Source organism: Felis catus, chromosome C2, assembly GCF_018350175.1.
Source record: "Felis catus isolate Fca126 chromosome C2, F.catus_Fca126_mat1.0, whole genome shotgun sequence".
Classification (NCBI taxonomy): domain Eukaryota; kingdom Metazoa; phylum Chordata; class Mammalia; order Carnivora; family Felidae; genus Felis; species Felis catus.
The window spans coordinates 48,324,763-48,349,384 of NC_058376.1; the positions used below are offsets into that span (position 1 = coordinate 48,324,763).

Genomic DNA, 24,622 nt, shown 5'->3' on the forward strand with positions numbered 1-24,622 from the left:
CAGTAATAACCCTGGGGAGAATTTCACATTTTATATAGATATTCATTTTTGTTTATGTCATGCTCTTTGAAATGCTACAGTACTTATAGGTACTGGTCTTTCCCCTGTGTTTCTTTATCTTATTTATTCTAAGAGATTATGTAAACCAGTATTCCATTTGCAGAGTCCAAATTGCCTTTGCCCACATATATCGTGCCTACTCAAATCTTCATGATCCTATTCTTTACATATGTCCTTATAAGGCTAGAGCCTCCTGATTAAAAGCTCAGAAGGTGAAAGACATGGGGCTTCGTGTATTGGTACTTACTTTTTATAATGTATGTCCATGGATACTTACCGTCTTAATTTTTATATGTTTTGTTTGTGTTAAATATTTCATTATAACTTGTAAAAGAGATACAACTACAAAAAATAACTCTGTGCTACCCAATCTGGAACAGTAAAAATGTCAGTAACATATGTATCAAGGGACATCACTCTTGTTTGATTTTTTTTAAATGTTTTTGGGACAAGGGAATCACCATCTTTCATTTGGTTCTTTTATTTGGTTATTTTTATTTTCTGAGCAACTATTGTGAAAGGTTTATTTTACTTACTTTTAAATTTCAGATTGAGCCCATAAAATAATTTTAAGGATATAGATTCCAACTATTGGCAAATGTGCGTTTAGTTTTATATTAAGAATTACTTCTGAATTATTCACTTTTATACAACAAATGACCAAGATATTTTCAATGATTTTGCGTAGGTAGATTCATACTTGTAGGAGGTGATTTTATCTGTTAACAGCTTCTTAAGCTTTGTTCACAGGAGAACACTGAATTAGGGAGGCTCAGTGATAATTATAAGAAATAAACCTAATGACTCATAAGTATTGAAAGCCAACCAAGTATCAAATAGGTGCTACAATATAGTAGAACTCTTTGCCTTTCAGTTTACTCAGATTTGGATAAAGAAGGAAAGATCAATATGTAATTCATTATCTAGTAGGAATTTTTCATATTGTTTCCCATCTCTTCAACCCTCATCACATCCAATTCAAAGCCCTATGTCCCTAGTTGCTAGAAGGCAAATCTTCCTTGCAGACTTCAAAGGAAGGAAATAGTTTTGAATTCCAGATTTAAAAATTAAGACAAGTGATATCTGCCTTTAAGATTCCTGTAGTAACTGGCCGATTCACTTTTCCATTCCTGTATATCAAACTACCCCAAATTTCGTGGCTTAAAAGAATTAATGATTTAGATTTTTCATAGTTCTGTGGGTTGATTGTGGCAGCTGGAGTCCTAAATGGCAAGACTGAAGGGCCTCAGTTCTCTTCCACATAGCCTCTTATTCTCTAGTAGATTGGAGCTGCTTCCTTATGCAACAGTCTCAGGACAGTGTTCCAAGGGGGTGAAGGCTGAAACTTCATCTTCTTGAGGCCAGGTTCTGGAGCTCTCACAGAACATTCTCTTGGTCAACACCAGTTGTAAGTCCAGGCTCAATTCAGGAAAAGGAGGAATAGACTCCACCTTTTGGCGGGAGAAGCAGCTAAATCACACTGAGATGGAGGTGTGTATAGGGGCAGATTGTTGCTAGTGGCCATGTTTGCAAACACTGTTTTGTTTTGTTTTGTTTGCTTCTTTTTATTGAAGTGGGCTATCCAATAGCTACTCGGATGTGCAATATTTCTATATATGGAAAAATAGTATTAGAAAATGTGACAAAAGGAAATTGCGATGAAAATCTGAAAACCCTGGAAAATAAGGTATGCCCTATGGTCCATGTTCTGGGTAACTGGAAAAAGTTTGGATTCTGTATACTCTCTGTTCTTTAGATACCTGATGGTCAGATCTATGCTTTTTAAACATTTTTAAAAATTTTATTGTTATTATTTTTAATGTTTTTTTTTTTTTTTACTTTTGAGAGAGAGATTGCAAGCGGGGGAGGGGCAGAGAGATAGACTGAGAGAGAAAGGGAGACACAGAATCTGAAGCAGGCTCCAGGCTCTGAGCTGTCAGGACAGAGCCCGATGCAGGGCTTGAACTCATGAACCGTGAGATCATGACCTGAGCCGAAGTTGGACACTTAACTGACTGAGCCACTCAGGAGCCCCTGAATCAATGCTTTTAAAACTGTCAAATTAGAAATAGCAAAAACTGGGGTGCCTGGGTGGCTCAGTCAGTTAAGACTTCAGCTCAGGTCATGATCTCAAGGCTCGTGAGTTGGAGCCCTGCATTGGGCTCTGTACTGTGACAACTCAGAACTGGAGCCTGCTTCTGATTCTGTGTCTCCCTCTCTCTCTCTGCCCCTCTCCTGCTTGCACTCTGTCTCTCTCAAAATTAAGAAACATAGAAAAAAGAAGTAACAAAAACTGGTAATTAAAGCCACTCTTTTTTTTTTTTGAAGATGACATCTGTTTGTGAAAAAGAACAGTTGGACATGGGTTCAGCAAATTTTAGTGAATGATAATCTGTAACATATTTTAAATGGCCTCATCTTTTTAGATCAGTGGTAAAGTATTGACTGAAAATAGATCACTGGTATCTGAAACCAAAAGGAAGGTATTTTGATGGTCAACTTTATTAGAATAAAGAGAAAAAAGAAGAAAAAAAAACTATGATCAAACACCTTTTGAGACAGGAAACCCCAGACCCTAATGCTGGTCTCAGGGCTGTACCCATGAGCAGGCGAAGTGGGAATTACATAGACTAGATGTTTTATTCATGAAGATTAAATTATTTTGACCTAATATATACCTAAATGCAATTGCATGGGATTGCTAATACCTGAGGCCAAGAAAGGAGAGAAGGAGGAAACTTTAAGTGGTCCAAGTGCAGGGCATGTAACATACGTTATCTCATTTAGTCCTTATGGAACCTCTGTGAGTTAGATGTTATTCTCATAGATAATTATAGTGATTATACTAATTCTTGATCACTTACTGTGTAGCAAATATTGCACTAACATTTTACATATGTTTTTAAATCACATTTAATTCTTATAACAACTATATAAATAGTTATGAATGTACCTATTTTATAGATGAGGAGACAGTGTCTTTGAGAGGTGCAGTGAACCACAGCCAAAAAATGATGGAGCTGCTCCATCATTTTAAAGTCCTTCATTTTAAAGAGCTTATTTTAAAGTCCACACTGTCCCACACTGGCCCCCTAACTGTAGATGGGCAGGGTTGAAGGTGGGGATGGAAGTGGAATGTGGAGATGGCTGCCAGCCACGTAGTTTGTGTCAACTACACAGGCTGGGGAAAGATTTCATGTTCCAGAGTTTGACTAGCCAGTTTTTGGCTCTCAGCTCTGACATTTTAAGCTGCATGGACTTTGGGTGAACTCCTTTCCCTCTTCAGACTTTTAAACAGGGAGAAGGATGCCCTACTCACAGTGTTGTTTTGTGCGTTAAATGTGATAACATCTATAAAAACATCCAGCAAAATGCCTGCACAGAGCAGGGACCTAGCTATTGAATGAGAGCTTTCTTTGTTTTGTCTACTGATTGGATATTATTTTCAACTGTTCCCAAAGTATGAATGGCCTGTGACCTTGGTTTGATTTTTGAAATGATGCTGCCATCTAGTGAAAACTAACACACATGCTCACGTTAACACCTGGCTCTACCAAAGACTATGGATTAACATGTTTTATAGTCTCACAACACCAGAGCCAGGAGACTGATTGGTACCGGGAGATATGGTCAAGGTCAGTGTCTCCCAAACTGTCTTTGCTGAAAAGCTAGTTAAAAATTTTTTTTTTACATTTATTTATTTTTTGAGAGACATAGAGAGACAGAGCACAAGTTGGGAGGGGCAGAGAGAGTTGGGGACACAGAATCCGAAGCAGGCTCCAGGCTCCAAGCTGTCAGCACAGAGCCTGATGCAGGGCTTGAACTCACAAACCGTGAGATCATGACCTGAGCCAAAGTTGGATGCCCAGCTGACTGAGCCACCCAGGCACCCCTTGGAAAGGTAGTTTTAAAAATTTCCAACTCCTTGCTGACCAATAATTTTGTAAAATGTAATAAAAATGAATTACTAGGAAAATTGGATAAAAAAGATATGAAAAATACAGATTATTTTTTCTCTTCTAAAAGAGTTTTAAATTATTTCTTTACTTATATTTTATTGAAGTGTAATTGACATACAGTGTTACATTCGTTTCAGGTGTACAACATAGTGATTAGAACAAGTCTCTATGTTATGCTATGCTCATGCAAGTGTGGGTCCCATCTGAATACAAATCATTGAAAAAAATCATTAGATTCAATAACATGCAATTGTTGTAGAAGTTTCTGACCAGTAACTCTCAGTTTCTGTGCTTACCTTCCCTATGGACCCTATAACAAACAGTGAACCATTTGGTTCGTGGTTCCCACCTTGAGTAGCATTGCTTTCCCTAAGGCAGCCTGTCTTAGTTCATTAATCCTGGCAGATAGTAAAGGCTGGAAAAACCACCAGCCTGCGTGTACTTTGTCCTTTTCACAAGTAGAGAAACAAACATGAAGAACCAAGTGGATGTGATATTCAGGAGATTGAGGGTCAGCTGAATTCCAGTTTATTCACCTGCAATTACTTGCAAAGTATTTGGACATAGTTGTATAAATCTGGCTGTTTTGTTTTGTTTTTAACAGATAGACAATATGGGAGCACAGTTAGAGAACATTTCTATTGAAACTCAGATTTTAACATCTAATGTCAGTAAAATGACTCCTGAGAACATCACTTCTGCTGCTAGAGTGGTCGGACAGATCTTCAACACATCCAGAAATGCTTCCATTGAGGTAAAACTCACAAGGTTTTAAAAGGGGGGAGGGGAAGGAAAAAAAGACATGGAAAGACAGACAAAACTAGAAATCCCTTTACTTAGTTCAATAGTAAGTATAATTATACTAAGTATCGTGGGCTGTGATGTTTTCATAGAACCCTGCACTCTTATTTTGTTTCTGCTTCTGGATCCAAGCATCTGCTTTTGTGTTCTCGGGGTGGGGTAGAGTTTCTGTGAAAGACCTTGCTTTGAGGGAAAATTCAGAAGCCTAAGCTTCCCAATTGACTCAATTTAAATTTCCATCATGCTTTATCTTTATTCTCTCTGCCATCTAAAACTAAACCTTCAATTTTGAAAAACACTTGCCTCTGGGTTACCATACCAGTGGTGCCAACATGATTCTGCAATAATTCATGATAATGATGATGTATGATGTATGTCTTCTATGATGATGGTTTGGTCCCTTGTTCCTGGCAGGCAAAAGACACTGCTGTATCGACAGTGAGTCAACTTCTAAGTGTCAGTGAAAATGTTTTTCAAGAAGTTCCGGGTGCTTCTCCTGATGATGACGCTTTCACAACGTAAGCACAATTCCAATTGGGAAAGAAAACATTACAAAGTGCTGTGTACCATTAAGACAGGTGTTTTTGTTTCTCTCATGGATGCACTAACTAGCTGATTCCTTGAGAATGAAGACTGAAGCCTTGGCTTTCCACCTGATCTTCATGTACTAGACAGGGTGGTATATGTTAACTCTTGGTTCCAGGGGTGTCCCTGGCCTAGGATATAGAGAGCAACTAGGATGATTTAGATTAGACTTCTTTTCCCGGCCTTAGCTGGGCATGGCCAAGGGTCAACCTGCATGCGCAATAGGAGCTCTTCCAACTGTTTTCTCAGCATAGAGCTGAAAGGAACAACATAACTTTGTGGGACAAAGCTCCCTACCCACAACTCAGCTATCCTTGAGATACTGGTGTATTTTGGTTAAGCTTTCTTAAGCTTTCCCAAGACTACATTGAAAAAAAAAAAAGAATCCAACTCTACCTACTTTCTCTATTTTTGATTCCAGTGGGTTGGCATAGTTTTGGTTGTATATTTATAATAAAACTCATGTACTTTATTATAAAGTTCCCTCACTATGATTCATTATGGTTTTATCTTATACACAGTTTTTTTTGAGTTTTAAAAAATTTAAGTAAATATGCACGCTCATTGTAGAAAAATAAGAAAATATATAGATGAGCAAAATTTTATTTTATTTTTACTTAAAAATTTTTTTAATATCCACTTATTTTTGAGAGAGAGAGAGAGAGAAAGAGAGAGAGCAGGGGAGGAGCAGAGAGAGAGGGAGACACAGAATCTGAAGCAGGCTCCAGGCTTCAAGCTGACTGTCAGCACAGAGCCCAACATGGGGCTCGAACCCATGAACTGTGAGATCATGACTTGAGCTGAAATCGGATGCTTAACCAACTGGGTCTGAGCCACCCAGACACCCCTAGATGAGCAAAATTCTAAAAATTGTCCCACCTTTATTAACTTGAGGGTATGTATTCTTCCAGATGTTTTCCTCTGTATGTGTGTATGTTTGTATCATATTATATACTTTACAGATTTATAGCCTGTTTTTGTCATTTAATACTCCATGAATATCTTTTTAATATAAATATCTATACATTTATATCATAAATTTTTATTTTATTATTTTTATTTTTGAGACAGCATGCACAAATGGGGAAGAAGGGCACAGAGACTGAGAGAGAGAGAGAGAGAGAGAGAGAGAGAGAGAGAAACTTAAGCAGACTCCATGTTGCTCATTCTCATGAACCATGAGATCATGACCTGAGCAAAAATCAAGAGTCAGATGTTCAACTGACTGAGTCTCCCAGGTGCCCCTGCATCATAAATTTTAGATACTGCAAAATATGAGTGAACTTTAAGCAATTCCTGCTGAGGGACATTTTGATTACTTCAAGTCTTTTAAAACTTTGAGCAATCAACATTCTTATACACAATCTCTGTTTGCAAGGCCCATTATTATTTTTTTTAGGAGAAAGTCCTGGAAGAACTTACCAGTTTTCTAATTTTTACAGTGTTGAACCCTCAAAGTAGAAAAAGTACAAAAGCATGAAATGCATAGTACATTCACAAGTTATAATTCTGAGACCTGGTTGTCATTTCGGCAGTTCAACTGGTGTATTTTATGACTTCAAATTTCAGTAGGAGTCTAGGCCCTTCCGACTGGGAGTGTGGAGATTCCCATTTTTCCTGAAGTTGGAGAAGAAAGTGGCCATAGCACTCAGAGTCTATGTTGAGTGACCATGGATCCAAGAGCTGGAGCGGGTTCCCTCCAGACCTGGAGGCTCTGTGTTTGCAGTCTTGCTAGGCAGAGAGGAGGAGAGTGGATGTTTCTGGTGAGAAAGTTGAGGAGACAGCAACTATGAGATTTGGCTGAGAAAGTCATACATCATGATACAGATGAAAGTACTGTCCTGACAATAAGTAATTATGAATTTTACTGGCTTAAGACATGGAGAATCAATTGTGTGTATTTATGTGTAATATCCAAATGGCTTCAGAGGAGGTGGTTAGAGGATAAAAATTTTAAATATGGGACACACTGAAACATGAAATGTAACCATACTCATAGTAATTCTTCCCATTCTGCATTTCTAGTCTCCTTACTTTTTCTAATCCCATTGTGAAAGCTGACCCTCTCCCATGTGATCTTGTATATAAGCCCTTGTGGACTCAGGTCCTTATTCACTCAGATAAGGCTATTGCCTCAGCCTCCAGGCCCCAGCCTCCCACACTTATCACTCCTCAAGAGCTGCCAACAGAGGTGACCTCTAATACTCTCTCTGGGGAAGGAAACTAATTCCTTCCAAACTCTGTCCCTTCAACCTGGGCCTACACACAGGGTCTCCTGACAGATACGAGGCTTCAGTTACTCATCTCCCTTTGACTTCTACCTTCTTTCACTTACAATTTCTGGTTTGCATCCCTAAGCTACTGGACTCCCCTTCTCAACTTATGGAGAGAAGCGGACAATGTGAGACTAAAACTCCTTAAGTGGAGAAGGGGAGACTGGTGAAGTTCTCTAACATCCATTCATCCATTCTCTTGGTCTGAGTTGGGAGGAGCCTGGGCAAAGTCTCTGCTGTTAAGGGCACCCTGCTACAATCAGTGAATCTAAGACTTCATTTTTCCATTTTGACCACGTGCTGCAAAGACTGACCCATAACTCTGGAACTCTGCCCTCAAATTCAAGCCCATAATTGTCCTTGTTTACCTATTTTGGGGAATGGAAAACTGCTTCCCTAATACTGACTACTTTGTACATTTACATTTCACATTTTTATTTGTAATCTTGTTCCAACCAGCCTTCTTTGGTTAAAAGATCCTCACTTAGATTATTTTGACCAGATATTTATTGTAAAGAAGCTTATGGAATCTCATGGGAACCTAAGAACAGTACCATAATATGGCAGGACTTTATGGATCCTGGAGTAAGGGGGTGGCAGGGCATCCAAGGCAGTTTTGAAGGTCCCATTAAAGGAGTTTGTGGGCCTTCCTTCTGGGAGAATATAATGGTTATGGCGACAGACTTTGGAGTCAAATAGTCCTGGGTTCAATCTTAGCATTGTTATTTAGTAGGTCCATGATTTTGGCCAAATTCATATCTTTTGGAAAAGCCTCAGATTCTTCAGTATAATATGGGAGTAACTGTGGGACTCACTTCAGTAAGATTCTTGTGAGGCTTAACTGAGATAATATATGTAAATAACTAGCACGATACCTGACTTATACACATTAAGTCTTGAAAAAAAAAACAAAAAACATTGGCAATTGTCTTTATAATTAATATGATTCAGTAAACATGTATGTTTCATTTTTACTTCTAGTTTCTGCTCTGTCATAAATTGACCCTGTTGTTCATAACATTGGGGAAATAGTTTAAAACAGAATCTTTTCCCAACCCAGAAATGCTCTCCACAAAGACAGTAGAGAAAGAAAACACTCTTTATTGCATAAGCATTAAAGCAGAATGTGATGTGTATCATAGGCAAACACTAAGAGATTGCAGATAGAAAGGAGTCTCACTGCTTTATATAGCCAACCAGATATATCCCATTACATACAAGTTTTCAGGTAATCAATAACTAATCCTCAATTAAGAGAACTTAACAGCACTATTTGTCACACATAGTTCATCCTAGGTTAACCTGGTAATTGAGGTGACCATTTGTATTAGCTAACTGACTTTATTCAGAGGAAGAACAAACTTCACATATCTTTATGACAGGAGGTAGCTTTGCAACTTGGAGCAAGGTACCCACCCACTAAAATTAGGCTCCTACCCTCCACAGAAACTGGAAAATAGGGGCGCTAACTCCCTTGATGTTTACATTTCAAAAAGATGGCTTCCATGTCCTTGCAAAAGACATTCCTAGGTCATAAATTGACAAAATGCCCATCTAGCTTTCTTCTTTTCTTTTTTTTTTAATTTTTAATGTTTATTTATTTTTGAGAGAAAGAGAGTGAGAGAGACAGAGTATGAGCAGGGGAGGGACAGAAAGAGAGGGAGACACAGAATCTGAAGCAGGCTTCAGGCTCTGAACCATCAGCACAGAGCAAGATGCAGGGCTTGAACCCACAAACTGTGAGATTATGACCTGAGCTGAAGTCAGATGCTTAACCGACTGAGCCACCCAGACGCCCTGCCATCTGGCTTACAAAAGAATTTATTTATATTTCAAAGAGAGGAGAAAGTACTTACAAAGTACTTTACAAAGTAAATGCTCATAGGAAAAGGAAGAGAGAGAAATTTCTTCTCTTATTTTCAACAGGAAAGTTAAGTCTCTTATTTTTAATTTGTATTTGTCTTTACAATGACAGAATGACCTCTCTGGTCCCCTCTAAACCATGGTTGTCCTGATATGACTATGACACTAACTTGAAAATTCCTGGGTGAAAGAATCTGATTGCTTCTTCTAGTCATTTGTGCTGGTTTTGGTCAGCCTCTGCGTTGGGTACCCTGAGGCAGAGCATGCATCTCTAATATAATCAGCGATGGCAAGAGGAGGGAAGAATCACATGGAAGAAAAATACAACCTTGAAAGTGGCTGTGACTAGAGCAACGCTTGAAAAGTGGTTATGGACCCTGCAGTCACTGCCATATATCTAGTACATTGTTCCCTTTAGCCTTCAAATGCCTGAGGGAGCACCTCTTGCTATCTCCAGTGTTTCATAGGGTACTGACCTCTTAGTAGGTGCTCAACAGATATTGTTTGGTTGACAAATGTACAAAATATGCTCTTAGAAGATTAGAATTTTGTTAGGCATTCCTTCTGTTGAAAGCAGCTCTGGAGTATGACTGTTATTCTTTACATGGAGTATGGTTGTTATTCTTTATTCTTTAGTGTGAATTGCTAAAAATTCATAAAATGGAGTTATGAATAGAAAACATTTAAAACAGAGAAAGCAACTCAAATGGTTCCATATGAATGATTGTCACATTCTCTTTATAAAAACAATCTTTAATTATTTTAAAGTTTATTTCTTTATTATGTCACTTGGGGAAGGGAAAAATACTTTAGTGGACAAAATAAAAATTTAGAATATGGAACAACTACATTTTAATGAAATCCCTTCTTTCTAGGAAAACTAGATTGAACCATTTATCTTAGATATAGAGATTTTGTTTTGTCAAGTACAGAAATAGTACAAATATTTCTTAAAGCAAACAAGGAAAAGAAAAGGTCTTATGACTTTTCTTGGAGAACACCAAATTGACAGGTTTTCCCCACTCCCTCCAACCTTCTATCTAATCTGTCTTTGAAGTTATCCAAAGTAGAAAATAATATAGTGGAAACCTGCAATGTTTAGTTAATAAATGAGGCTGTGAGCTCAAAGATGTACTCTTACATGGTTCCAAATGAATTGTTGCCTCTGGAACCACCAACTCACAAGAGATGCTTGAGACCTGAAGGGGTTCACGTGAGAGAAGAGAAGGGAGTTGAATAAGTGGAAATTGATTCTCACCACTGTAGAAGCAAGAAGCACATGTCCGGTCAATGATGGGTAGCAACACCACCCTTTTGTGAAGAGCAGCACAATAAAGATTATTTCTATGGGGAAATTTGTCTTTCTTGAGTTCCAGCTGTCTGGAATCTATATACAGGGTATCTTTCAGGGGAGAGAGTCCACCAGAACTTTAGAAAAATTATATGTAACAAAGAAAGACTCTGGTGAAGAAAATAAATTATTTTAATTTGATTGTGCCGTTGTGTGATCACATGAGTTCTGTGGTCATGCCTTTCTACTGGAATGTGGGAGAGAACACATACCACTGATTTTTATGACAAATCTATAGAATATTATGTTGTTATGTTTTATTCTATACAGGCTTATTCAACAAATGGAGAGTTATTCCTTGTCTTTGAATAACAATTCAGTGGTGAAACCTAATGTAGCAGTACAGACTGTTTTATTCTCTACAAAAAGCACTGTGCTCTTCTCTGTGAAGAAAGGTGAGGTGTTTATCTCATGTACTTATGATAGCAGAGAGCATTCTGCTATCAACCATGAACAATGCCCTATTTGTGAAAATTTTGACTTAAAATTCTACTTTTCTCCCTCTCACAGGAGATAGTGATTCTCTCATTTCTGGTTCCATAACTGTGGACACAAATGTGAGCAACCCTAATCCAGATGCAGAGACTGAACTTCAAATTTTGCTCAATACCTCAAAAAGTAGGTCTCAAACTTTGTTTCAGTAAAAAATACCCTCAAATTTATGGAATTAGTAACTTAAAATCCACTGAGTGAAAAATAATGTTTAATTAGTTTCATACTGAGTAATTTGCATTTGAGTTCATTTGAGCTCTGACAAATTATGGTAATCTCTACTATTCTGGATGATAGAGATGATTTCTTTCTCTCTTTTTTTTTTTTTTCTTCAAAAGCCTTGGAGCAGAGTTGAAATACTCTGATCATGGACACAGATCTTTTTTTCTAACAAAAATCTAGCTAATGCAGGTCTGTTTTACACTTAAAAATACATTTAAAAATATTCGGTCACAAATTCTGCCCATATTTACTAGTGGCATGGCATTTACAGGCACGGATTCATCCTATGGGCCTGCCTCAGGATATTTTATGTAACTGACACAGTCACTATCTTGTGGCAACAGATTTTAGCTATCTCCACTACTATGGTACTTACCCTATCATCTTGCATACGGCCCTTCAGGAATTTTTATGTCTAATGTGAAATGTTGGTACTTTTCAAAGTCTAAAAAAAGTGATTATTTTGACAATAACAATAAGCAAAATAGGCACACACATTGCTTTATTCTCTCCCCAAATAAAAAAAAATCTGATCCTAGAAAGTATACATTTTAGAATTAATAATGGCACTACTAAAGAAGAAGCGGGTATTATTCGTGTGTCTGGCATGCTGTGGAATTTTGCTTCCATTTGCTTTGGATACATGCTTTGTGAAGGAGAGACTAAATCTAAGTCTTTTTTGTTCTTTCTGTGTTTTTCTTTTAATTAAAGAATATTTCATGCATATAGAAAAGTACAGAAAATAATGTAAGCACACCTATGTACCTACCAACAAGGCAAACTGATGTCAAATTTTGCTACGTTTGCTTCAGACCCCCTAAAAAAAAAGAAGATATTACAGCTGCACCTGAAGTTCTGTGCCCTATCTTTTCCCATCTCTCCTCCCCAGAAATAACATCTATCTGAAGTTGGTACGCTTCATTTTTATGTTTGTCTTTAAACTTGTGCTACATATTTATATATCCATACATAAAATAGTCCATTTTGCAGGTGTTTAAAATATTTACATAAGTGGTATCATGTTGTATGGAACTTGCTTTTTTAAATTTTAATTTAATTAATTTTTTTTTTTTGGAACTTGCTTTTTTTTAAAACTAAACATCTCTTTTTGGAGATTTATTCATATGTTATCTTAACTTTTGCCTATCTGATAAATATGTTACGAGTATTTTTACACTCCTTTTGCAGCTTTGAAGTTCAATGATACGTTAGATTTTTTTCCTTCCTTTACTTGAACATCTTTTCATGTGTTATTAGACATTCTGATTTTCTACTCTGTGACTTGCCTATTCAAACACTATGATCATTTCTCTACTGGCTTTTTGTTTGTCTTTTTCTTATGGGTCATTAGAAGTTCTTTGTGTACTCTGAACACAAAGTTATATATTTGTTATATATAAGTCACAAATATCTTTCCTCCAGTCTGTAGCAATGACATGGATGGAACTAGAGTGTATTATGCTAAGCAAAATAAGTCAGAGAAAGACAAATGCCATATGATGTCACTCATATGTGGAATTTAAGAAACAAAACATAGAGGAAGGGAATAAAAAAAGAGAGAGAGGGAGGCAAACCATAAGAGACTCTTAACTATAGAGAACAATCTGAGAGTCGATGGAGGTGAGGTGGGTGGAGGGATGGGCTAAATGGTATTAAGGAGGGCATTTGTTATGATAAGCACTGGCTGTTATACGTAACTGATGAATTACTAAATTCTACTCCTGAAACCAATATTACATTATATGTTAACTAACTAGATTTTAAATAAAAACTTGAAAGAAAAAACTGTCAAGAAGGTATATCCAGAAATACAGATATTTAAAAAAATTATAGGTAAATAGAATTTCTTCTAGTGAATCTGAAGATCTAGTTGAAAGTGATTGTTTTCTAATAAATGAGCAAAATACTGTAGGAATGAGGAGAGGGGTAAGCAAGAATTTTCATTTTTTAATTTATATATTTCTATAGATTTGACCTTTAAATCAACCATGTCATTCTTTTATAAAAAACAATAATAATGAAAAGAAGCCTTACTGAATTTTTAGGGTTAACTTTGTTATCTAGTGTTGAGAAGGAACAATTTGGTAAGGTCAATGTGCCATGTAAAAACTCTGTAAACCAACGTCTTTATTTCTGGGTAGAGGATAGAACAACATGGCTGGCTGTGGAGGACATTTTAGGAGTCGTCAGGACATTGTCTGCCTATCTAGGCAATCACACTGAATATGCTGGCTCACTGCCAGGGTTTTAGTTTTCCCGATATCACTAGTAAAAGCAGAGTTTAGAAAATTATTTCAGTCTAAAATGTGTAATTATTTTTGTTGCTTCTGTTTTAAATATGACAACAGTTGTACAAAGTGTTAAGAGGCATTCCTCAGGTTGTTCTGTTTGACCACTGCCATGGCCAGCCTCCATACAAAGACCCTCTGCTGTGGCCATGCTTTTCTAGGGCCTCTGAGGAATAGCTGACCGCTTTTTCCAGCCCCCTGAAGAAATATGTCACAATAGCCCTTTAGCCTCGGGAAAGACCTGTGATCATCATGAAGTAGTCAATAGTTCAAGAGATGATGGAAAGTATCTGGCTCCACTGAAACAGTCCCTAATATGTGCAACGTGGGCTCCTGGCTCTGTGGCTGAATAGACTGGTTTCTGCTCAGTCCCTTTCAACAGGACACAGAACTCACAGACCACTTTTCTAGGCACAGCTGCCTCCATATTCGCTCATTGTTTCTGGTCTGATGTCTTAACAGTGGGTATAGAGACATGGCTTTAGGCTACCTGAATGTCATGTTCACTCTTGCTGCATAGAAAGCAAGATGTTATTTTTATACATGAGATCCTCACAATACCTCCTTGAGGTGGATTAGGTAGAAACTTTTGTCCCTATTTAGAAGGTAAGGAATCTGAAACTCAGGAAAAAAAATTAATGTGAGTGGAATGGCAAGCCACAGGTTATATATGTTAATTACATATTGCAATTGAAGAAAGATTCAGCCAGCAAACCGTTTTTACTGTACTTTACTCAAAGATAAGCAGCCATGCAGTTGAACAATGACATGGGACTTTGGTTTTTGTTTGCCCTTAGGTTCATTTGTTGATTTTAGTTTTTATTTATTTTTTTTTCCTCACAGGTAACACAACATGTGGCTTTATAGTGTATCAAAACAGCAAGTTTTTCCGATCAAAAATTTTTAAACCTAAATCAAATTTTAGTCAAAAAATTATCTCAGGCAAAACTGGTGAAACAAAAAAAGATCAGAGAACTTCTGTTGAAATTGTCTTTAACCCAAGGGTGAGTTTTCCCACTAACAACAAAAAAATTCTGTCCACTTTTGATTACAAAAGCAGGGTTGGTTGGGCAAAAGAAATCTACAGAAAACCCCCTTTTTTTTTTTAAGTTTTTGTTTAAATTCCTGTTAGTTAACATACAGTGTAACATTAGTTTCATGTGTATAATATAGTTATTTCACAGGAAAATTCTGTGAAAGATTCTTTGAAAATATTCATTTATACCTTCTCCCACCTATGTTTTTGTAAGACTAGCTAAATGCAAAATGAACTAATTTGAATTTCATATCCTTTTCCCTCCTCCCTAATCTATAATGAAGATGTTACACTTAGTACATACCTAATTGATTTCTAATATGCTTATCTTCTTCTATTTTATTTTTTTCTACCTGGTTAAGTATTTAAAAAGAAATTAGTTGTAATTGTTTCAATTTACAGTATGATCCAAAAACGTTCCAAATTCATTCCTATGCCTGTGTCTATTGGAATTTTATAAAAAAGGATTGGGACACAAATGGCTGTCACAAACGGAGGGGCACTGATGAATTCTTGTACTGCCACTGCAACCATACTACGAATTTTGCTGTATTAATGGTAAGGATGTACATAGTAATCTCTTTCGGGCCAAGAATTTTCCTTATACACAGCTCTGGTATATACTAAGTTGGAGATACCTTTGGGGCTTATTTTGCATAGAAATTCAACCTAGATTACATGGAAAAACAGGGAATGGAGTGATGACTTAAAAAGGAAGTTCTGGTAAAAGCAAGTAAATAGAGCTTTTTACAGTATGGTCTCAGGGTGGGTGAGTTCAGCACTGTGCATTTATTAGTGAGAAGGGAGCCCATATGCAAAAGAAGAGCTGACAGACTCCATTCAACTAACTCACATGTGAAACTTGAAGTTGTTATAGCCAGAGGTAAGGCTGTATAGTCTGTGTCGAGGGTGGGTTTAATGCATACTTGACTATGGGTGGGCAGTTTAAATAAGTTACTCAAAGCTTTTTCCACTGGAATAATCTACGTTGCTAAGTTTATGCTAGAAGATAAAAGAGGAAAAACTCTTGAATTTATCCAATTTGTTCCATAGTTCCTTTATGTATTCCTTAAAGCTTAAAAGCAATTTTTTAAAAATATGAATATAGTTGACACACAATGTTACATTAGTTTCAGGTGTACAGCATAGTGATTCGACACGTTTCTACATTAGGCTGTGCTCACCACAAGTGGAGCTATCATCTGTCACCTTTCAATGCTACCACAGTACCACTGACTATATTCCTTATGCTTTGCCTTTTATTCCTGTAATTATTTATTCCATAACTAAAAGCCTGTATTTCTCACTCCCTTCACTCATTTTGTTCTCCTCCATTCTCTGCCCTCTGGCAACATCAGTTTATTCTCTGTATTTACAGGTCTGATTATGCTTTTTGTTTGTTTATTCAAGTGTTTTTGTTTTTAGATTTCACATGAGTGAAATGATATGGTATTTTTCTTTCTCAGTCTGACTTATGTCCCTTAGCATAATACCCTCGAAGTCCACCCATGTTGTTGCAAATGGCACAATCTCATCCTTTTTTATGACTTCATAATATTTCATCATACAAACATACCACATCTTCCTTATCCATTCATCTATTAATGTATTCCTTATATCTTTTAGCTCCAAAGCTACCCTGTGTGATAACTGATAACACTTAGCTCTGATGTTCAGCTAAAAATGCACCTTTGAAAGTTCTTGGGTTGACTCTTTTAAGAGAGAAACTTTTGTTTGTTCTATTTTCAGAAATGTATTATTCTGGTAAAACCAAAAATGTTAGTTTTTACACTTGATGGAATGCTTTTATATGTAATGTAATGGGGAAGGATGTAGTGTCTTACACTTATTGATACTATGAATCTTCCTGAGACAAGCAGATGTTTCCATTCTCCGCTAAATGTGATGTAGCTATATTTGGGAAGCCAATAGAGATCAGAACATACTGGCACAACATAGGATATCAAATGTTGGAAACTTTCTTATAAAAAAAATTATTGCATACATTTTTATTTATTTTTTTAAATTTTATTTAAATCCAAGTTAGTTAACATAGAGTGTAATAATGGTTTCAGAAGTAGAATTTAGTGATTCATCCCTTACATATAACACCCAGTGCTCATCCCAACAAGTGTCTTTCTTAATATCCATCACGCATTTAGCCCATTCCCTCACCCACCTCCCCTCCAGCAGCTCTCAGCTTATTCTCTGTATTTAAAAGTCTCTCATGGTTTGCCCCCCTCTCTGTTTTTATCTTATTTTTCCTTCCTTTCCCCTTTGTTCATCTGTTTTGTTTCTTAAATTCCAATTATGAATAAAATTTTATGATATTTGTCTTTTTCTGACTGACTTATTTTACTTAGCATAATACATTCTAGTTCCATCCATGTTGTTGCAAAAGGCAAGATTTCATTCTCTTTGATCACAGAGTAATATTCATATATGTATATGTGTGTGTGTGTGCATATATATATATATATATATGCCATTTCTTCTTTATCCATTCGTCAGTCAATGGATATTTGGGTTCTTGCCATAATTTGGCTATTGTTGATAGTGCTGCTATAAATATTGGGGTGCATGTGACCCTTCAAATCAGCATTTTGGTATCATTTGGATAAATACCTAATAGTGCAATTGCTGGGTCATCGGATAGTTCTATTTTTAATTATTTGAGGAACCTCCACGCTGTTCTTTAGAGGTGGCTGCACCAGTTTGCATTCCCAGCAGCAGTGCAAAAGGGTTCCCCTTTCTCTACATCCTTGCCAACATCTGTGATATCCTGAGTTGTTAGGTGTGAGGTGGTATCTCTGACAGGTGTGAGGTGGTATCTCATTGTGATTTTCATTTGTATTTCCCTGATGATGGGTGAAGTTGAGCATTTTTTCATGTGTCTGTTAGCCATCTAGATGTACTCTTTAGAAAAGTGTCCATGTTTTTTTCCCGTTTCTTCACTGGATTATTTGATTTTTGGATGTTGAGTTTGGTAACTTCTTTATAGATTTTGGATACTAACCCTTTATCTGATATGTCATTTGCAAATATCTTCTCCCATTCCATCAGTTGCCTTTAGTTTTGATTGTTTCCTTCACTGTGCAGAAGCTTTTTATCTTGAAGAAGTTCCAATAGTTCATTTTTGCTTTTGTTTCCCTTGCCTCTAGGCAAGTAAGAAGTTGCTATGGATGAGGTTAGAGGTTGTTGCTTGTTTTCTCCTCAAGGATTTTAATCGTTTCCTGTCTCACAATTGGGTCTTTCATCCATTTTGAGTTTTGTGTGTGTGTATAGTGTAAGAAAGTAATCCAGGTTTATTTTTCTGCATGTTTCTGTCCAATTTTCCCAACATGATTTGCTGAAAAGACTGTCTTTTCTATTGGACATTCTTTCTTGCTTTGTCAGAGATTAGTTGACCATATGTTTGTGGGTCCATTTCTGGGGTCTCTATTCTGTCCATTGATCTATGTGTCTGTTTTGTGCCAGTACCATACTGTCTTGATGATTATAGCTTTGTAACAAAGCTTGAGGCCCAGAATTGTGATGTCTTCAGCTTTGGTTTTATTTTTCAAGATTACTTTGGGGTCTTTTCTGATTCCATATGAATTTTTGAATTTTGTGCTCTAGCTCTGAAGAATGCTGTTTATTTTGATAGGGATTGTGTTGAATGTGTAGATTCAACAATTGTTGAATTGTATTTGTACAACAATTGTCATTGTGTATTTTAACAATATTTGTTCTTCTAATACATGAGCATGGAATGTTTTTCCATTTCTTTATGTCTTCTTCAATTTCTTTCATAACTTTTGTAGAATTTTCAGTGTACAGATATTTCTTTGGTTAGGTTTATTCCTAGGTATTTTACAGCTTTTGGTGTAACTGTAAATGGAATGTATTCCTTGATTTCTCTTTTTGCTTCTTCAATATTGGTGTATAGAAGTGCAACCAATTTCTGTACATTGATTTTCTATCCTGCAACTTTGCTGAATTCATGGATCAGTTCTAGAAGTTTTTTGGTAGTGTCTTTCAGGTTTTCCATGTAAAGTAGCATGTCATCTGTGAAGAGTAAAAGTTTGACTTCTTCCTTACTGATTTTGATGCATTTTATTTCTTTTTGTTGTCTGATTGCTTAAGCTAGGACTTCCAACACTGTGTTGAACAACAATGGTGAAAGTGGACATCCCTGTCATTTTCCCGACATTAGGGGGAAAGCTCTCAGTTTTTCCCCATCGAGGATGATATTAGCTGTGGGTCTTTTATATATAGCCTTTATGATATGAGGTATGTTCCTTCTATCCCTACTTTCTTGAGGGTTGTTATTAAGAAAGGGTGCTGTATTTTATCAAATGCTTTTTCTACATCTATTGAGAGGATCATGTGGTTCTTATCCTTTCTTTTGTTGATGTGATGTATCTCACTGATTGACTTGCAGATATTGAACCACTCCTGCAGCCCAGGAATAAATCTCACTTGATTGTGATGAATAATTCCTTTAATGTATTGTTGGATTTGGTTTGCTATTATCTGGCTGAGAATTTTTGCATCCATGTTCATCAGGGAGATTGTCTGTAATTCTCCTTTTTAGTGGGGTCTTTGTCTGGTTTTGAAATCAAGGTAATGCTGGCTTTGTAGAATGAGTTTGGAATTTTTCCTTCCATTTCTATTTTTTGTAACAGCCTCAAAAGAACAGATATTAATGCTTCTTCAAATGTTTAGTAGAATTCCCCTGGGAAGCCATTTGGCCCTGGGCTCTTGTTTTTTGGGAAATTTTTTATTACTGATTCAATTTCTTTATGGTTATGGGTCTGTGTAAATTTTCTATTTCTCCCTGTTTTAGTTTGGTAGTTTATATGCTTTTAAGAATTTGTGCATTTCCTTCAGATTGCCCAATTTGTTGGCATATAATTGCTTATAATATTCTCTTATAATTGTTTGTATTTCTGTGGTTTTAATTGTGATCTCTCCCCTTTCATTCATGATTTTATTTATTTGGGTCTTTTCTTTTTTCTTCTTGATAAGTCTGGTTAGGGGGTTATCAATTTGTTAATTCTTTCAAAGAATCAAATCCTGGTTTTGTTGATCTGTTCTACTCTTGATATGCACACACACACACACACACACACACACACACATATATATATATATATACACATATATGTATATATATGTATATAGAGATAGGCTATTGTTGATATATATATGTATATATATATGTGTATATATATACATATATATATATATATATATATATATATATATATATATAAAATTGATTTCTGCTGTAATCTTTATTATCGCCTTTCTGCTGTTTGGGGGCTTTATTTACTGTTCTTTTTCCAGTTCCTTTAGGTGTAAGGTTAGGTTGTGTATCTGAGATATTTTTTCCTTCTTTAGGAAGGCCTGGATTGCTATATACTTCCCTTTCATGATTGCCTTTGCTTTCTCCCAGGGGTTTTGTTTTTATTTTCATTGGCTTCCATGTACTTTTGCATTTCCTTTTTAATTTATTGGTTAGATTATTCTTTCTTTAGTAGGGTGTTCTTTAATTTCCACATATTCGTGGTCTTTCCAAATTTTTTCCTGTGGTTGATTTCAAGTTTCATAGCATTGTTGTCTGAAAATATGCATGGCGTGATATCTATCTTTTTGTACTTGTTCAGGGCTGATTTGTGACCCAGTATGTGATCTATTCTGGAAAATGTTCCATGTGGACTCAAGAAGGATGTGTATTATGCTGCTTTAGGATGAAATGTTCTGAATATATCTGTTAAGTCCATCCAGTACAGTGTGTAATTGAGAGCCATTGTTTACTTTGTTGATTTTCTGCTTAGATGACCTATCCATTTATATAAGTGGGGTGTTGAAGTCCCCTACTATTATGATATTATTATCTATGTGTTTCTTTATGTTTGTGATTAATTGATGTATTTATTTGGATGTTTCAATTTGGGGGCATAAATATTTATAATTGTTAGCTCTTCTTGGTGGACAGTCCCCCTAACTATGATATAATGCCCTTCATCTTCATTTCTTGTTATAATCTTTGTTTTAAAATCTAGTTTGTCTGATATGGGGCACCTGGGTGGCTCAGTTGGTTGAGTGTCTGACTTTGGCTCAGGTCATGATGTCACAGCTCATGAGTTTGAGCCCTGAGTCAGGCTCTGTGCTGACAGCTCAGAGCCTGAAGCCTGGTTCAGATTCTGTGTCTCCTTCTCTCTCTACCCCTCCCCTGCTCACACTCTGTCTCTCTCTCAAAAATAAATAAACATTAAAAAAACTAAAAAAAATCTAGTTTGTCTGATATAAGTATGGGTACTCCAGCTTTCTTTTAATGTCCATTAGCATGACAGATGGCTTCCATCCTCTTACTTTCAATCTGCAGGTATCTTCAGTCTAAAATGAGTCTCTTGTAGGAAGCATATGGATGGGTTTTGTTTTCTTATCCATTTTGATATCCTATGTATTTTGATTGGAGCATGTAGTCCACTTACATTTAGTGTGATTATTGAAAGATATGAATTTAGTGTCATTGTGCTGCCTGTAGAGTTGGTGTTTCTGGGGACGTTCTTTGGTCCTTCCTAGTCTTTGTTGCTTTTGGTCTTTTTTTTTCTTTGTTTTTCTCCACTCAAGGAGTCCCCCTTAAAGTTTCTTGCAGGGTTCATTTAGTTGTCATGAACTCCTTTAGTTTTTGTTTGTCTGGGAAACTCTTTATCTCCTCCTCTTTTGACTGACAGCCTTGCTGGATAAAGAATTTTTAGCTGCATATTTTTCTGATTATGCACATTGAATATATCCTGCCACTTCTTTCTGGTCTGCAAATTTCTGTGGACAGGTCTGCTGTGAACCTGATCTGTCTTCCCTAGTAGGTTAAGGGCTTTTTTTTTCCACTTTCATAATTCTTTCCTTGTCTGTGTATTTTGTGAATTTGACTATGATATGCCTTGGTGGTGGTCAGTTTTGTTGAATCTAATGGGAGTTCTCTGTGCTTCTTGGATTTTGATGTCTGTATGTTTCCCCAGATTAGGAAGGTTTTCAGCTATAATTTCCTCACATAAACCTTCTGCTCCTTTTTCTCTCTCTTCTTTTTCTGGGACTGCAATGATTCGAAAATTATTCCTCTTTAATAAGTCACTGAATTCTCCAAGTCTTGTATCATGACTTTTTGCCTTTGTTTCCCTCTTTTTTTCTGCTTCATTATTTTCAATAATTTTATCTTCTATATCACTGATTTGCTGCTCTGCTTTGTCCATCCTTACATTATGGCATGAATTTGAGATTGTATTTTTAATTTTGGCCTGACTAGATTTTAGTTCTTTTGTCTCTGTAGAAAGGAATTCTCTAGTATCTTCTATCCTTTTCAACCCTAGGTAGCATTCTTATAATTGTGGTTTTAAATTCTAGTTCAGACATCTTAATTATATCTGTGTTGATCAAATCCCTGGCTGTCATTTCTTCCTGCTTTTTCTTTTGAGTTGAATTCCTCCATCTTGTCATTTTGGAGGAAGAAAAAGATTAATAAAATAAAAAATAAAAATTAAAAACAAAATAAAACAAAATCAAATAAAGGAAGCTAGATCTTAGGCATGTTTTGGTTTGCTTGTTGAGAGAAACTTGATAAAATAGAGAAAAAAGAGAAAGGAAAAAAGTTAAATTTTTAAAAAAAATTTTAAATAATAAAATGGAATAAAATAAAATAAAGAAAATAAAATAGAATAAAAAAATAAAAAAATAAAAAAGAATTTGCTCTTTCTGTGTCTAGGAAACAAAAAGAAAGAAAAAAGAAAAGAACCTAAGCAAAAACAGTATAGAAAATGAGCAAATAAAAGAACCAGCAAACAGAATAAAACCTGAATGAAGTTACATCCAGTATCCCCTAGAACAGAATCTTTGCAGCATATTATAGTCGTAGACTAATAAGCAGGTGGAAGGGATTTGTGCTGGTCTTCTGGGGGATGTGCCTGGAGGATTCAGTTGAGCAGGGTTTGGTGTAATGGCTCCGTTCTCCACCTGGTGGCACTGCTTAGCTTACTAGGGTCGATTTGTGTGTGTGCATGCACACACATGCACACATGTGCTTTAGAAGTGAAAATGACTTTACTCACCTTTGACACAGGAACCTGCAGCCTCATGACTTGCTATCAAGCACCCTCCTTTGTCATAGGCTTCCATCCACTCCCCACCTGTACCTTGTACCTGTCCAAGCTGTCCACTTGCCAGGTGGCATCTCCCTCCAGAGTTTTATCTCAGATAGGGCTGTGTTTCAAAACCCCACACTTCAGACACCCCTTTGACTTGGACCTGTGCCAACTCTCTACAAGAGGGTCTCACCATACAATGGCCAGGAGCTGGCTTGCCCCAGAAAATGTTCCTGTGATCACAAAGTGGCAGAGGCCACTGTGGGCAAATCACATCATACAGCCTGCACTAGGTTTCCCTGCACTCTGGTGTCTTTGTTCTAATATCAATAAACGTGACCACTCTCCAAGGTCCACTGAGACTTTTGCCTGTGGGGAGCCCATATGGCCTCTACCAAATGCACTCCAATCTGGGGAACCACTTCTCCCTATGTGGTACACGGATCCCTCAGACCACACTACTTCCTCCTGGAAAATTCTGGGGATTTTTCCCTACTTCCTCACCAGAACACTGAGCTCTGAAACTTCAGACTTTGGACTTCACTGTTTATAGAATCCTGGCAGTATTGAAACCCTCTCCTTTTCTCCCCATCAGAGAACAGGTGTTGATTGTTTTCAGTCCCTGCGGGTATTATCACTCTTTCTCTCTTTCTCTCCAGCTACTTTTAGGGGGAGTGCTTTTCTTGTGTGATTTCAATGTGCTGCATTCTCCCCCTTTGTCTTTCTTTCCTCTCTTTGTGAAAACGGCTCCGTACCCTCTATGGCTCCATGGCTTTTCTCTCCCCCAGTTCACCTCTCCACACCCCATACCTGCCAAGTTCTCTGTTTCCAATTATGCAGATTGTTGCATTAATCCTCAGATCAGTTTCCTAGGTGTTTAAAACGGTTTGATGCTGATCTAGCTGCATTTCAGGGATGAGACAAGCTCAGACTCCCTATACTACTCTGCCATCTTAACTCCTCTGTACTTGATTTACAAAAGTTTTTGAAATAACTATAGATTTCTTTCTTATTTATTTATTTATTTATTTATTTATTTATTTATTTATATTTTACAGTCTTTATGTCACTTTTTAAAGTTTATTTATTTTTGAGAGGAAGTGAGAGGGAAAGAGAGAGTACACACGTGCATGTGTGTCAGGGGCAAAGGGAGAGAGAATCCCAAGCGGGCTCTACGTTTTCAGTACAGAGCCCAACTTGGGGCTTGATCTCTTGGTTCATGAGATCTCAACCTGAGCCAAATCAAGAGTCTGACACTTAACTAACTCAGCCACCCAGGCACCCCCATTTATTTCTTTTTCTTACCTTACTGTACTGGATTTAACTTTCAGTACAATTTTTTTTATATCAAGTTTTAATTTACATTCTAGTTACTTAACATATGGTTTAATATTAGTTTTAGGAGTAGAATCCAGTGATTCATCACTTACATATAACACCCAGTGCTCATCACAAGTGCCCTCCTTAATACCCATCACCAATTTAGACCATCCCTCCCCCACTTTCCTTCCTTTAACTCTGTTTGTTCACTATAGTTTAGAGTCTCTTATGGTTTTCCTCCCTCTC

At 36.7% G+C, this 24,622-nt stretch overlaps 1 protein-coding gene across 2 annotated transcripts in view; it reads left to right on the forward strand.

Moving 5' to 3' along the window:
• The window catches only part of ADGRG7 (adhesion G protein-coupled receptor G7), a 71,560-nt gene that overhangs the window by 15,952 nt on the left and 30,986 nt on the right, over positions 1-24,622 (forward strand). The window contains exons 4-10 of one of the 2 annotated variants that reach the window (XM_023260092.2): positions 1,635-1,747; positions 4,624-4,773; positions 5,235-5,338; positions 11,163-11,287; positions 11,403-11,510; positions 14,738-14,898; positions 15,333-15,488. In XM_023260092.2, the coding sequence (XP_023115860.2) occupies positions 1,635-1,747; positions 4,624-4,773; positions 5,235-5,338; positions 11,163-11,287; positions 11,403-11,510; positions 14,738-14,898; positions 15,333-15,488 (917 nt within the window). The remainder of the gene's footprint in view (positions 1-1,634; positions 1,748-4,623; positions 4,774-5,234; positions 5,339-11,162; positions 11,288-11,402; positions 11,511-14,737; positions 14,899-15,332; positions 15,489-24,622) is intronic. The other variant, XM_045036815.1, reaches the window with a different exon arrangement.